Source organism: Sinocyclocheilus grahami, unplaced genomic scaffold (assembly GCF_001515645.1).
Source record: "Sinocyclocheilus grahami isolate Dianchi unplaced genomic scaffold, SAMN03320097.WGS_v1.1 scaffold516.1, whole genome shotgun sequence".
Lineage (NCBI taxonomy): Eukaryota > Metazoa > Chordata > Actinopteri > Cypriniformes > Cyprinidae > Sinocyclocheilus > Sinocyclocheilus grahami.
Window position 1 is genome coordinate 29923 of NW_015505695.1, and position 16613 is coordinate 46535.

At 36.7% G+C, this 16613-nt stretch overlaps 1 protein-coding gene across 1 annotated transcript; it reads left to right on the forward strand.

Moving 5' to 3' along the window:
- Positions 1-261: 261 nt before the first annotated feature.
- On the forward strand, positions 262-15745 carry LOC107554848 (lysophosphatidic acid receptor 1-A). The gene is made up of 2 exons (XM_016237487.1): positions 262-1014; positions 14713-15745. Exons 1-2 carry the CDS (start codon positions 276-278, stop codon positions 15012-15014), a joined length of 1041 nt encoding a protein of 346 aa, XP_016092973.1. The 5' UTR covers positions 262-275; the 3' UTR covers positions 15015-15745.
- The last annotated feature ends 868 nt before the right edge of the window (positions 15746-16613 follow it).

Here is a 16613-nt window from a genome sequence, read left to right on the forward strand (position 1 = left end):
GTTATTGAATTTACTATAACAAGTGCATGCATTTTAAAGGCTCTTGTGCTTGGTCACAGAACATACATCAACGTTTTATTTCAGAATAATCCCATTATTGTGTCTATGGCTCTAAATCAACTGGCCTCCGTGCATGTGGGTGACAAGTCTTCTTTGTATACCATCAATATCAAATTACAATCCATAAATTATGCAAAATATTAAGCCATGTGTGACGTTCATTAGACTAAACTCTGACACCTTTTTTATCTTTTTCAGAAACATAACCTTTCAGGATGGATGACGGACAATGCTACTACAATGAAACCATAGCCTTTTTTTACAATCGTAGTCAGAAGTATCTGGCCACAGAATGGAACGCCGTAAGCAAGCTAGTGATGGGACTTGGGATTACAGTATGTATTTTTATTATGCTAGCTAACTTGCTTGTGATGGTTGCCATCTACATCAACCGCCGATTTCACTTTCCAATCTACTATCTAATGGCTAACCTTGCAGCCGCGGACTTCTTTGCGGGACTTGCCTATTTCTACTTGATGTTTAACACGGGACCCAATACGAGAAGGCTAACGGTCAGCACGTGGTTGCTTCGCCAAGGCCTCATTGATACGAGCCTTACAGCCTCAGTTGCCAACTTGTTAGCTATAGCCATTGAGCGCCACATAACCGTGTTTCGCATGCAGCTCCATACCCGCATGAGCAATCGACGAGTAGTTGTCGTTATCGTCATCATCTGGACCATGTCTATCATCATGGGTGCAATTCCTAGCGTGGGCTGGAACTGCATCTGTGCTATAGATACTTGCTCCAACATGGCTCCCCTCTACAGCAACTCCTACTTGGGCTTCTGGGCAATCTTCAACCTGGTGACCTTCGTGGTGATGGTCGTTCTATATGCTCACATATTTATGTACGTACGTCAGCGAACCATGAGGATGTCTCGGCACAGCTCGGGTCAACGGCGGAACCGGGACACTATGATGAGCTTGCTGAAAACGGTCGTGATTGTATTGGGTAAGTTCTGCTTTGATAATTCATTAGTAAAGTCTTTCGGGCTTCGAGGGCCTACACCTTGAAGAGTTTAGCTCCAACTTTCTCCAGCACATTTGTCTGGAAGTTTACAGTAATCCCAAAGACCTGGAGTAGCTTGTTCAGTTTAAGATTTTAGATAAATGTTGTAGGGTATAGTGAGGCTGCAGGAGCAGGATTCAACACCCCTACTCTAGCAGAGTAGTTCCAAATCTTGGTCCTGGAGACCCCAACACTGCACTTTTTGCATGTCTTCTTAATCAAACATACATGATTCAGGTCATCAGGTCATTAGTAGAGACTGAAATGGGTGTGACAGACAAAGTAACATGTTGACAAAGTGACATGCTCCAGGAACAAAGTTGGGATCCAACTCTGGGTAGCCAAAACTGCGCCTGGAGGGCCACTATCCTGCAGACTTAAGTTCCTGCTTCACAACACACTTGGCTATTGTTTTCAAGTAATCCTGAACCCCTTAAAGGGGTCATATGATGCGATTTCAAGTTTTCCTTTCTCTTTGGAGTGTTACAAGCTCTTGGTGCATAAAGAAGATCTGTAAAGGTGCAAAGACTAAATTCTCAAATCCAAAGAGATATTCTTTATAAAAGTTAAGAGTCAGCCACCGAAAACAGCTCGTTCTAACACGCCCCCACATACCTACGTCACTATGTGGAAATATTAGCATAACGCCGCCCAAATGTGCATGCAAAGAAAGAAGGCGTGGTTTCAGGAACAGCAGTAGTGTTGAAGCAGCATGTCAGGGAGACGCTGTGTGTTTCAGTGTGAAAGCAAAAGCAATTTATTTGGCCTTCCGGAAGTAGATGCAATTAGGAATCATTGGTTAAGATTTATTTACAACAGAACAGCACAACCCAGATGTTCGAAATTGTGCAACGCATTTTATGGACGACAGTTTTTTGAACCTAGAAGAGTACAAGGCTGGCTGTGCACAAAAGCTATTTCTAAAAAAAAAAAAGGGTAAATTCTGACTTTGCTATGACAATCTGACAATCTGGGAACAGGGTCACATCACAGGAGAGTGAACTGCCTGTCAGAAAGCATAGCACGTCAGCTGTCTTAACCACGGCTTGTGTACTGCTTCATCACTGTGTCTGTCACGCGACTCTGTTGCCCTTTCGGGCTTGAACTGATGGTAAAACTAATGACATTATTAACTGTCTTGATATTTACTTTGAAAGCTGAAGCTCGCGATTATGGTAAGGGGCGTTACATTTCCGACGCGTGCTTGTGGTGTTCGGCCAATCACAGTGCACTGGGTCAGCTGGCCAATCAGAGCAGACTGTGCTTGTCAAAGGAGGGGGCTTTGTTGAAAACAACGTGTTTGAGAGAGGCGGGGCATAGAGGACCTACAATAATGTACAGTATTTGAAAAATAATGTGTTTTTTGAACATTAAAGCATGTCAACATATTCTGTTACACCAAATACACCAAATAATGATCTTTAAAACAGCATCATATGACCCCTTTAAATAGCTGGTTTAGTGTTCGATTTGGGTTGGTGCTAAACTCTGCAGGATGGTAGCCTTCCAAGAGCAGGGTTGAGCACCCATGATATAAATGTTCTCAAAGCAAACAGACAAAACACTAAAATAAACTAAACTGTAATTCTATGACAAAAAAACAGTTTGTTGACGAGCTTTTTTCCCTTGACTAAAACGAGATGATGATGAGATGACAATAAGGTCAATAAATGATCAACATGCAATATCGTTGATGATAAAAGACGAGACTAAAATAATTTTTTTTAAATAAAAACTATACCAAAATCGTTTTTATTTTCATCAACAAATGAGACAAAATGTTATTGCGGACTGCTGTATGTGCCTTTACTATGCAAGCGTTCAGTCGCTCTTCATTGCTGAAATGCTAACGATGATCTGAAAACACCGGCAAACATGTAAGCTGGAGTTTAACGATTTCCATGTGAGATATTCAGCTTAAATGAAAGTGTCATTCAGTCTGTCTGTGTTGTCATGAGATCTCGACTATATTGTTTTGCTACTGTGGTTGCTGAATAAATGCTCCTACTCAATTGCTGTTGTTTTAATAGAGAAACATTATTGTAATTTGGAATTATTGGACTTAAATATTACTATTAGGAATTTCGCTGTTAAATATTTTTATGTTTTTACCAGTTTTCATAATGTAGAGAGAGTGCATGTCTAAGTCTTGATATTAATTTGTATAATAAATAGTCTATAACAAATCAGTGTACTGTAAATGAGGTAAAATAAGCAATGTGTATGAGTCCACATGACTTTTGCTTATTAGTGAAAGTGCAATACCTGAAATGTAAACATAAATTTATCAAATGACAACAAAAACTGGGATTATAATTTTGAGAGAAAAAAAAAACATTATACAGCATGACGAAAATGTGACAAAAAGTTGTCATTAACTAAAACTAGACTACAATGCTCAGGCATTTGGTTAGCATTCAGTTTACTAAAACTTGACTAAACAAAAACAGGACAAGGTTAACTAACTATGATAATAACTAAAAAGTACATTGGACACAGGACTAAGACAAAGAATAAGACGAAGACTGAGACTAAATAAAAAATGGCTGACAAAATTAACACTAGTCCCAGATCACATACTGTGTAGCAGCTATTACATCTGATGTGGAACAAACTTTTCCATGATTAAAAGTTGATTTTATATAGTATGAATGAGTGTAGTGTAAATGCAATCCAGACGTACTACATCCATCATGTTGGCTTTTTCATGTGACCTACATCATTAGTTTGTGAGCTCACTGTCATTCACAAATCCTTTTTCATGGCCTCATGGGATCCATCAGATGCACATCCCAGCATGTTGTCAGAAGCAATAGGTCTTTCAGGTACTTTTGACCTACTGTCTACAAATTCAGACATATTACTCATGTCACATATTGTGTTTTGCCTACTGTATGGGAGGGAAGCAAGCAGATTTGGACACATGGATGGTATATGACATGTCCAGTTTGGGTCAATTCTCACACTATTCCACTTGCAGATTATATCTACATAAAAATAGCATCGTATCATTTATTATGACGGTGCAATCATAAGCAGATGGGTTTTAAACCACAATGACTTGTTCAACAAACAAACTGTCCTCACTCATTTTTAATATTATTTGAAAATGGTGGGAAACCTCATGAAGGTCAATTCTCTTGATTATCAAATCTTTGCAAAAAGAAAAAAAAATGAAATGATAATTAATTTTGGTCTACCACAAGTATCTACATTGTAGATATGAGCCTCATGGAGCTAAATTGCGCATGTTCTCTGAGAATCTCTCCTTTAATGATGTCACTATGACATAGAGGATTTGCTCTGGGGATCAATTTGTTCTCTCCGATTTCTGTTCACACTCATTGCCTTTTTGGCGAGATTCCATGTGTTTGCTTCCTGTCAAAGGCCTTCAATGCTAGTATACATTTATGCATCAGGATTTAAGTTGTGGTTCAAACCACCAAAAGCCTATACATATATAAGCAGCTTTACCTAAATGCTACGTAATATTTACCCTTCATTCTATTGTGCCAATTTCAAGTCGACAAACAATGTAACCCTTGAGTAGTCTACAGCTGAGGGCCCGTCATAGTGGTCTTGCGGCCAGTTCCACTGTTTGCCTTGCACTGCATCAGTGTCATGCTTCGCCGGCTCCTCCAGTGAAGCCTGGCCTGGAAAAAAAGGAACCCAGTCATGGTGCAGCATCCCGCTGCACAAGCACTGCTCAGGAAACAGTACTGTTGTTGTTTGGACCGGGCAGAGCTTGTCTTCAACCTCTGGAGAGAATGGAGGGCGAGGGGTCTGGATGAAAGCATGGTTTGTAGACCGTGATCTCAGTCTGGAGATTAGAGATGTATAACTATTAATAACATGGCAATTACAGTGTGTAATTAATGTTTAAATAATGTAATCCTTCAAATTATGTTACAATACTAAAATGAGACCAGAAATAGATATATTTTTTACAAATATGAGTGTTGCATATACATTGTTGGGTCAGATAACTTTTATTCTGATTTATTACTTTGACTAATCTGACTAACTCGCTCTGGATCTGTTATGCTGATATTATCACATTTTTACGGAGCCCCACACATGGCATGCAGGAAAATAAAATAGTAGGCTAAATCGTGTGCACGATTTACTATTTCGTTCCCTCGATTTATAAATTGTGCGCACGATTTACTAATTCATTCCCTCGATTTGCTAAATCGTGCACACGATTTATAAATCGAGAGAATGAATTAGTAAATTGAGCGCACGATTTAGCAAATAGAGGGAACGAAATAGTAATTGTGTGCACATTTTAGTAATTCGAGGGAACGAATTAGTAAACCGTGTGCACAATTTATTTATTTTTTCTTGCATGGCATGTGCGGGGCTCTGTACGTTTGCATTTAGTCATTTAGCAGACACTTTTATCCAAAGCGACATACAAATGAGGACAATAGCAATAGTATAGTATTAATGCTCATGAACCTTTGCATTGGCCATCTTTGGTTTATTAGCACTTCACAACTTCCACCTAAAAATATATAGAAGCAAACTTATGCAGCAGGAAGTGGTTACTGAAAGCTTGAATGTGTGATCAAAAGTGTTAAAAGACAGATGTCACAGGTGTTTTAACAAGGTTATTTCAGTACTTGTTGGACATCAGCATATTATTTCCCTGCTGTATATGCATGAGAGTATATTGCATTTCCAAAATTATCTTTAGTGCACTGCTTGTCTGATTATAAATCTCTTGAACTTTTGTCAGTGAGATCTGGCAACACCGATGTCCACTGTCACATCAGAAATTCAGGTTTCCATGTACTATCCACCAAAAAGAACTTTCCAGGAATCCATGAGACACTGTATCTCCTCACACTGTTCCAAATAACTTCTACAACTTAAAATGAAATCAGTTGTGTGGCTTCTCAAAGGCATGACTCATCCATTGTTGAGAGTTACTCAAGGGCGTATGAAGTATATTTGAATAACATAGTTACAGTGATGATGAAATCATTGGAACGGTTTCCACTCCTCAAGAAAACGAGAATCGGGACTCATGTGGTGTAAAGCAGCGGGGCGTTTCATTCGGAATACATTTTGCCAGTGTTGGCTTTTTATTTATCTGCTGTCTTGCTTTATCAGCATTAATGGATCACATGACAAACTTAAATATGCATGCATGGCATACAGATAATTAAAAAAAAAACATGAATTTGGGAGTCAGTGTTTCTGTTTTTTCCCTCATGATAGTTTCATGAAGGCAGTGACCATCTTTAAAAATAGAAACAGATTATAATAAACGGACCACTGCATTTCTAAACTGCGTGCATGTATCACATTAAAACTATTTTGTTGGATTTACTGCCATCTTGCCTCTTGTGAGTCCCAGAAACTGCCATAATTGTAGATCATGAAAAATATAAACATCACACCCAAGAAACAGCAATGATTTGAAAGTTATGTAAGTATATCAGCATTAATATATATAATGGGGAGGGCTGAACAAATGACCATGCATTTGCCAAATCCTTCAGTCCCAAATCTGCTGTTAACTATGCAAAGCATGCACTAAGCACTTCCACAGGTGTTGCCGTCTCACTGAGTTCCCATCAGCCTCCTGCTAATGCTGCATATTTTTGACCACAAACATTTGGCCATGTGTTGTCAAGTTTACCAAAAAAAATGTAGCACTTGTTTTGCAAAGATAACTTTTACTGGTGGGTGGTTAATGTTGATAGACACTGATTATTTGTGCAGTCTAAATATTAAAGATATGTTTGTTGTCGATGATGTTTGTTGAGAGAACGTATCTTAGATTAGTCAAGGTTTGTCATGTGACAGTGAATCATGATGTGTTGCTGGAAGCAGCAAAATGATAATGGCTGTACAATTACAACACAACTCAATATAATTGCTGACTAGTTGCTCAAATAACAATTCTAATTTAAGTCTCACAAACCATGGAAGTTAAAAGTTATTATTACTTGTGATTTAGACAGAGAATGAGGTGTTAATTTAGTAACTCTTCAAGGTTTTGTTTCCCATACAACTCGTTGCTTAACTGTAGTAATTTTGCTGCACATCCGTCACTCAAACCACACTGATTCAACAACAGAACTGTTGTAATGACATTGTCACGCAGGTGAAGTAAGAACTTCTGCTAATTAATCATTGTAAGTAACAAACATGGCACCTGGGGACTACTTCGCTTTTTTAGTTCTGTCCTATATATGTGTGTGTGTGTGTGTATGTACATAGTACTCAATATATATATATATGATCTATTTACATGCACATCACACCAACAAGAAACTCTGCTTCAAACTATAATGACAGAACTTGTGACCATAATGCTTTTTTGGAAAACTTTAACAATGCTTTCTGAAAACACACCCCTGAATGTTTCGAGATGAATGAAATCAATAAATAAAGTTTATTAGACATTTCGAATGAAAGGACGAGTTTATAAAAAGTTTTACTATGTTCATGAATTGGACTATATTGGTGACATTTTTGTGTGCAGCCAGTGAAACACAATCTTTTTTTTTCTTTGCCTTGATTTACTTTATGGTTCCTTTTACCTAATTACATTCAATTCAGACTGCAAGTTCACAAGAAGAGAAATACTGCATAATTACATTTTCTGTAACTATTATGATTAGTTTCCACATGCTACTTTTACTTTTTATTGATTGAATACCTTGAATAATAACTTTTCTCACAGTCTCACAAACCATGGAAGTTAAAAGTTATTATTACTTGTGATTTAGACAGAGAATGAGGTGTTAATTTAGTAACTCTTCAAGGTTTTGTTTCCCATACAACTCGTTGCTTAACTGTAGTAATTTTGCTGCACATCCGTCACTCAAACCACACTGATTCAACAACAGAACTGTTGTAATGACATTGTCACGCAGGTGAAGTAAGAACTTCTGCTAATTAATAATTTTAAGTAACAAACATGGCACCTGGGGACTACTTCGCTTTTTTAGTTCTGTCCTATATATGTGTGTGTGTGTGTGTATGTACATAGTACTCAATATATATATATATATATGATCTATTTACATGCACATCACACCAACAAGAAACTCTGCTTCAAACTATAATGACAGAACTTGTGACCATAATGCTTTTTTGGAAAACTTTAACAATGCTTTCTGAAAACACACCCCTGAATGTTTCGAGATGAATGAAATCAATAAATAAAGTTTATTAGACATTTCGAATGAAAGGACGAGTTTATAAAAAGTTTTACTATGTTCATGAATTGGACTATATTGGTGACATTTTTGTGTGCAGCCAGTGAAACACAATCTTTTTTTTTCTTTGCCTTGATTTACTTTATGGTTCCTTTTACCTAATTACATTCAATTCAGACTGCAAGTTCACAAGAAGAGAAATACTGCATAATTACATTTTCTGTAACTATTATGATTAGTTTCCACATGCTACTTTTACTTTTTATTGATTGAATACCTTGAATATATAACTTTTCTCACATGGCACATCAAACCCCTACAAAGAGCCAGTGATAGCTTTTATTTTTGCAGTAAGGGGGTCATTCACACACTAAGTATAGAACTTATTTTAACTTGAGCACAGCTGCCTTTATATAACATTGTGTCATGCGTGAGATGCCACAAAAGGTGTGAAATGCAAGTCCAACACATCAGTTGAGAGCATCTTTACATAGGAAACCAAGTGAAAATGCAGTGAAGTGGAATGGAAAACACCTTCTGTATCAATGGCTCCTTACTCTAGACTATTCGACAGCACCAGTCGAACACACTCAATAATAAATAGTAGTCATTATCATGTTATTTCTTTTAGGAAATCTGTTCCAAAAAGTGTAAAGGTGTTGAATAATCAGCAAAAACAATATATCGCTTGACTTCCACTTTCCAAAACAATCAAGGCATGTTTTCCTCTATATGGCCAATTCCTTGCTGGTATCAAGGAAAGGCGTAAAGTACTTTCTAGACAAACCCAACATTCACACGACTTGGCAAAGTTATTTTGCCTCTGAACCTGAATCTCTTGCAGTGTTCGCCTGAACACCCCAGTCATTGTGCTTGATGGTGTTAATAAGCGTTTGCGGAAGCCATAAATTGAAATCCTGCTCTAAGACGAAGCAAAACTTTGAGCAGCTGCCAATTTAACTGCGTATTCAGCTTCAAAGTGGAAGAGAGCTTTAATAAAGGGTGAGGGAAGTATTCATGGACTTATTTGTAATACCCTCATGTAGTTATGACATTAAAAATGAAGGGTGGAATATCATAGCATTACTAAACAAACCTTTGGTGCTTTGACTGCTGTTTAGTTGTGTTTTAATCACATCAGTCTCAACTTGTTCAGTTTTAGTAAAGGTACTGTAAAGTATGAAATAATTCAGTTCATTCACACCCATGCAGTGTTGGGAGTAATGCATTTCAAGTAATGCGAGTTACGTAATCAGATTACTTTTTTTTCAAGTAACAAGTAAAGTAACCCATTACTTTTAAATTTACAACACAATATCTGAGTTACTTTTTCAAATAAGTAATGCAAGTTACTTTGTTTTCCCATTTACTGACTGACAGCTCACCTCTCCTCAAGTTGAGAGAAATTGGGAGTGACGTGCAAAGACAGAGGCATTTCTTTCAGCCTTAGGCTTATTAATTGCTCTTTTGGTGTGAAAGGGCCTTTACAGTTGCCAAAAATATACCTTTTTTTTTTTTTTTTTTTTTTAAACAAATAAGCAAGCCCAGCCCATGGGTGACAAAAAAAGTAATCCAAAAGTAATGTACTGCAAGTAACTAAGTAATGTAATCAGTTACTTTTTCATGGAGTAACGCGTTATTGTAATGCATTACTTTTAAAAAAGTAACTTTTCCCAACACTGCACCCATGGAATTGGCTTTCTTTGTGTGTCTGTAGAGAACTGTGAGGAATACTTACCCCAAATCCATAGTTATGCATCAAACTAATTGCTATTACATGAAACACAGATTATGGATAAAGTACATCTAATTATTACATCTATTTGTAAGCGGAAATGTGTGTGGAGATATCATGTCATGATTACGCCACTTATAGATCACTCAAATGGGCTAAATTAAATCAGAATTGTGTTTTGGTGGATGAAAATCCCATTTAACCAATGTCAGATTTCATCCTAAATTAGATGACATCAATATTAATTAATAAAATCGAGTAAAATGTTTCTGAGAGAGCATGACATCAGCAGGACAACTGTAGGTTATGAACAGCAACAAAAAAAAATGATCACAGTTCACAGCAATATTGTTGTCAAGACCAACGTATCTGAATCCAAGTCCATACTGCGGTTGACCAAAACCATATTATCAAATTATGTTGCCACATTTCTGTGATTTTTTTCTCTCTCTCTCTTCCAAAACAATCTTCACTAACCACACTCTGTTTGTGTAAAAGAAGCTCTCAACGCTGCTTCATTCTTACAGCTGAACCCATAGTGAAGTGCTTTTGATGGAAACCATCTTAATTTCGAGTATATTTTTATTTAAAGGTTCATTATTCTCAGAAGAACAATTAATCTAGCACCAAGTTTTTAGAGTAAAACAAACAAACAGGACGTTTTGTCTTTATGGTGGACACTACAATTTTGTTAGAATCTCTTGACTTCAAACACAGTCTTCCAATTCCCCTCGCTCACGTCTCTGGGTCTGTTCAGAGAGAGCAAAACATGTGGCAAAGCCTTGTTGGAAACAGCTTGGAGTTTATCTAACTGCTGAGAGTCTCCACATAACTTTCTAGTGATGTCAACCATTCAAGAGCAGCTGCGTTCGACTAAAAGAAGAGTATTGCAAAGGTATTTCTGTCTAGCAAAATAGCATCTGTGGCCAAAATGTTCTTTTTCACTAAATATTGTTTGGTTGTCAATGTCGTGTTGGGTTGGATTCATAAGAAAAAGTAAGTTTGGCACAAAGAAAATATACTGTAAGGGTTTTTTTAAGCACTGGATGCATCCCTGCCCTTCTCTTAGTAATGGAAAAGCCTGATAACCACTGCCTTATATGATGAGATGCAGGCTCTGTTTCAAAACTTTGTGCACTGCCTATATATGAAACTACATTCTTCTGAAGAAAACCATAAAATGCTGTCCTTACACAAAGTATATACACTGAAAATATACTCAGAAAGTATATTATTAGTGCATTTCAAATAAGTAACATTAAATTAACCATGAACTTTTGATGTAGAAACACTGAAATGGTATTTTCTTGTAAAACATAATCCTGTAATCATTTACAATTTCGATTCAGTACTGGCTTGGGATGGGTGTCATCATGCGTCTCAACCAATGAGAGCATTTGGGGTGGGCCCCAAGACTGTAGCAGCGCTCACATGAACGCTCCCGATAAAATTATTTTGGCTAAGCATCAACATTCACAAACCACTGTTCACTGTTATTTTTAACAGAAAAGAATGCAACGTGCTCGTAATAAGTGGGAAATAGGACGTTTCCGATAGCACGTGAAGACAGCAGAGAAGCGCTCTCGCTCAGCACAGTGGAGTGCATCGTTTTGTTAGCTTTGAGGTTTATTATTTTGAGTCGTTTGGGATGCGGTAACACACGGCCCTCTCACAATATATTGCTTTACAGATCTATCACACAGATCTATCACTTTTGCTGCTCAGAAATGTTCACGCAATCATGCTGCATGTATCAGAACATATCAGAAGTTCCGCGCTCCACAGTACATGCGTACCGCGTTCGAGCCCAACTGAACCGCGCTCTGGCCCACCTCTTCCAACTGAGCCAGGGACGGCTAAACAAACCACAGCACAGAGTGATCACACTAGTCAAACGAGCCGGGCTTTGGGGGTCAGATGCGCTCGGGCACGGTTAAGAGTTAACCGTTAAGTTACTCTAAGTTAAGCCTAGTGTGAGTACACCCTTATTTTTCTATAACAAACTATAAAATATTTTCTATAAAAACGTTAATGCCCTGGCAGTGACAAATAGCTTTGTTTTTATATTTAATTTGATTACATTAATGTTTCAGTTGAGATTTACAAGAAATAGTTTAACTAGGCTATGATAAAGGAATACAGCAGTAAAAAAAAACATACCTTATTTGTTTAAAGTGTTTGCAAACAAAATGTTATTGCACTTTTGTTCATATCGCAGTGCACAATACACTACTTTTGAATTAATTCTTGAATTGTGTGCATAACAATGCGATTAATCGCAGACAATCATGTGATTAATCGCGATAAAAATGTAATTGTTGCCCAGCACTAATATATATATATATATATATATATATATATATATACATACATACAGGTGCATCTCAATAAATTAGAATGTTGTGGAAAAGTTCATTATGTATCTTACAAATATTTTCTAAACTCGACCAGTTTTAAATGAATTATGAATACTTTTAAGTATTGAATGAAATATTTTTAAACATTTCCCTTACAACAGATGTATTCAAAAGTATATTTTTCTAAGTGTGCTGTATGTAGTAAATATACTGTACTAAAATCAATGTACTATACTTGTATGTGTAAAGATTGCATACTTCTTGGTACTAAATTGGCTGTTTTGTTTTTTTTTCGTTTGTAAAAGTATACTTACAAGGTAGACATTGATAGACTGGTAGACATGATTAACTGGTAGAAATTTGTCAACCAGTAGATATTTTGGACTGTCGTCTCTATCGTGGTTACGTGCTCACCTGAGGTTGCTGTGCTACATGGTCATGAAAACTTATCGTTTTTGCGAATTGTTGAATTGTTGTGAAGCATTGTGGCTTACAAACAAGTGATTTTAAAAGGTTAGTTCACCCAAAAATGGAAATTCTGTTATTAATTACTCACCCTCATGTCGTTCCAAACCCATCAGTACTTTGTTCATCTTCGGAACACAAATTGCTACGTTTCTGGACCTGGGAACATTGAATACATTGAGGTATGCTCCCAGTAAACTACAAGTTTAATAGATTTTATACTACTAAGAATACTTGTAAGTTTTGTTTAGGCCCATGTAAACTTAACATCATATCTAAAGTTTGATACTTTTGTATTATGTTTGCACTCTAACTGTTTAGTTCCTGTGTAAGTATTAAATTCCAATACTTGAAATATACTTTAACTGTTCTGTGAGTAGACTTGCTTTTATGCCAATGATTTATCTTTTACTTAAATGTATCCTAAGGCTGTTGAATGCTTGAATCTGACTGGTTATAGAAAATGTTGAATACTCCAAAACTAAGGAAGATATCTGGGTGCTTTGAGGAACCGATATAAAACACCTTTCAGTTTTCTGATTATTAATTACTCACCCTCATGTCGTTCCAAACTCATCAGTACTTCGTTCATCTTCGGAACACAAATTGCTACGTTTCTGGACCTGGGAACATTGCAGTTGCATTGCTTTCTACGGAGGATCAGAGAGCTCTCAGATTTCATCAAAAATATCTTAGTTTGTGTTCTGAAGATGAACGAAGGTCTTACGGGTTTGGAACGACATGAGGGTGAGTAATTAATGACAGAATTTAAATTTTTAGGTGAACTAACCCTTTAAGCCACTGAAACGCAATCAACAGCGAAAGAGAACCTTGTAAACACAGTAATTTAGGTGACTGAAGTAATTTAGGTGAAAGCAAACAGCTGAGAAAGAAAACACATGTGTAACAGTATATTGGATCCGGGCAGCTCTTAAAGTGACAGCAGTCTAATATCCCTGCTGTCTGTCATTCATGTTAATCAAAAAACAAGACAGAAAATCTCTCACTGCTCTTGACTAGATCACTTTTGCAACTTTAATAAGAAGAAATGTATATTTAATTTACACAGCGAAGAATATGCAGTGTTTTTTTATACATTTGATTACTTGTATGTGTTTGTACTATTGCTTATAATTAGTTTATTATTCTTATTTAATCACTGCATGTCTACTTGTATTCAGTGAGCTTGAGTTGTTTTGTGATATTAACACTGGTGACAAGAATTATGAAATGTCTATGGTATCAAAATTTTTATATCATAAAGACCTAATTTAAACCAAAAAATAACTGTATCATGATATATATCATTACCGTAAAATACAATCACTCATATCGTGATATAAGATATTGGTCATATCGCCCACCCCTACTTACAAGTGTTATTCAAGTGTATGCAGTAACAGTATGGTACTATAAGAGTAAACTTTTGAGTACACAACAGAACTTGTACTGTTTACTAGTTTTATATACATATATCCCACATTTTAGTTCATGAACGTACACTTTGAGGTATGCTCCCAGTAAACTACAAGTTTAATAGATTTTATACTACTAAGAATACTTGTAAGTTTTGTTTAGGCCCATGTAAACTTAACATCATATCTAAAGTTTGATACTTTTGTATTATTTTTGCACTCTAACTGTTTAGTTCCTGTGTAAGTATTAAATTCCAATACTTGAAATATACTTTAACTGTTCTGTGAGTAGACTTGCTTTTATGCCAATGATTTATCTTTTACTTAAATGTATCCTAAGGCTGTTGAATGCTTGAATCTGACTGGTTATAGAAAATGTTGAATACTCCAAAACTAAGGAAGATATCTGGGTGCTTTGAGGAACCGATATAAAACACCTTTCAGTTTTCTGAAATACTCATGAGTTGCATCCATTTGCTCTTGTTTTTCAGGCGCTTTCATTGTGTGCTGGACGCCTGGTTTGGTGATTCTCCTGCTGGACGTGGTCTGCTCCAACTGCAATGTCCTGACCTACGAGAAATTCTTCCTTCTTTTAGCGGAATTCAACTCTGCCATGAACCCTATCATATACTCCTACCGGGACAAGGAGATGAGCATCACATTCAAACAGATCCTGTGCTGTCAGCGCCAGGAGAATGTGAACGGTACTGCAGAGGGTTCGGACCGGTCTGCGTCCTCCATCAACCACACGGTCCTGAGCGGCGCGCACCATAACGACCATTCAGTGGTCTGAGGTTCAACACGGGCCGGGATCTACTGAGCATAAGTGAGAAGAGACTGTGAAAAAGGCATTTTGATCAGCAAAAGACTCGTGGTTATGAAGTTTTCTGTGCTTTTTCTGTCTTTATAAAGTTTTGACATGATACTGAACTATTTAAAGGCTAATCCAAGTGGATTGAAATAGCCAGTTTCACACAAATTGTATTTGTTCCCGAAATGCCTTAAGCATGGAAAAGTTGGATGAGTCTTTTGGCTAGTTGTAATTTTTTGGGCCAGATTGTTGTAAATTTAGAAGATTTGTTTTTTTGTGTGTGTTGTACAGTTGGTGTTGAAGTGAAGGATGTAGTGAAGTGTCCAGTGAATCTGTCTGTCAGTTTGCACTAGAAAGAAAGCGTGCATGTAAGGGACCACTGGGAAATAATTTTGGTGAACTATGCGAAGTACTTGATTGTTTGCTTTTTATTTTCATTTTTGTTTTGTCTTGCACTGCACTGCAGGTTCGTCTCTCTATGATACCAATCTGCCACCAAATAGAATTCAAAATTTTTTTTTTTTTAAGAAGTCTGTTATGCTCACCAAGGCTGCATTCATTCAGAAATACAGCAAAAGCAATAATGTTAATGAAATTGGGAAATTTGGTGAAAGTGTGATGCACCACCACACAAAAAGTAAGGTTAATAAAGCAAAGAGAGAGAAGAAATAAATGCGTTTTACTTTATTCAGCAAAGATGCTGACATTTATAATGATACAACAGGTTTCTGTTTCAAATAAATCTTGTTCTTTTGATATTTTATTTTTCAAAGAATGAATTTTCACAAAAATATTAAGCAGTAAAAGTTTGTGAAAACTTCATTTTCAGCATTTATAATAATAGAAGAAATCAAGCGTAGCGTTAGTTCTGGCAGGTCACGTTAGTCAAGCTCGCATCAGCTGACTCTCAGCTGATCCCCATCTACCTATGGAAATACGACACCTATCTAAGCGTTCATATATAAGGTCCCTCAGTATTATCAGCAGTTTTCGCATTGCTCAATAGCTAATTACCCTCCTCCATCCCCAGCTCCTCCTCTGTCAGTCAGGATCCAGCCTTCTGATTCTCCTTTGAATCAGACTAATTCTAAAATGTGTACATTAAATGATTGAACTTTAACAATATCTGCAATACATTTATGTTAGTTCTGTTCAGTTTACCCTGGGGGGTTATTGCTGCTCTCCCTGCTCTCATCTATGCTAGGCTGCATGGATGCGCAGGGAGTTCTTGCCCAGAACAGAACCATACCTCCAATCCAAACTGTATGCTAGTTGTCAATCATCTTTGACGATAGTGGTCCTGAGAGAAACATTATATATAATCATAACTGAGTGCCAACAATAATTGATAACAGAGCAACAAATCAGCATATTAGAATGATTTCTGAAGGATCATGTGACACTGAAGACTGAAGTAATGATGCTGAAAATCCAGCTTTGCGTTACAGGAATCAATTATATTTTACAATGTATTAAATTAGAAAACTCTTATTTTAGATTCTAATAATATTTCATAATATTACAGTTTTTACTGTATTTTTGATCCTATAAATGCAGCATTGGTGAGCATAAACTGTGAAA

Coding starts and splice junctions, on each gene's coding strand:
- LOC107554848 (XM_016237487.1), top strand. CDS start 276: ATGGATGACGGACAATGCTACTACAATGAAACCATAGCCTTTTTTTAC. Junction 1,015..14,712: donor AACGGTCGTGATTGTATTGG/GTAAGTTCTGCT, acceptor CTTGTTTTTCAG/GCGCTTTCATTGTGTGCTGG.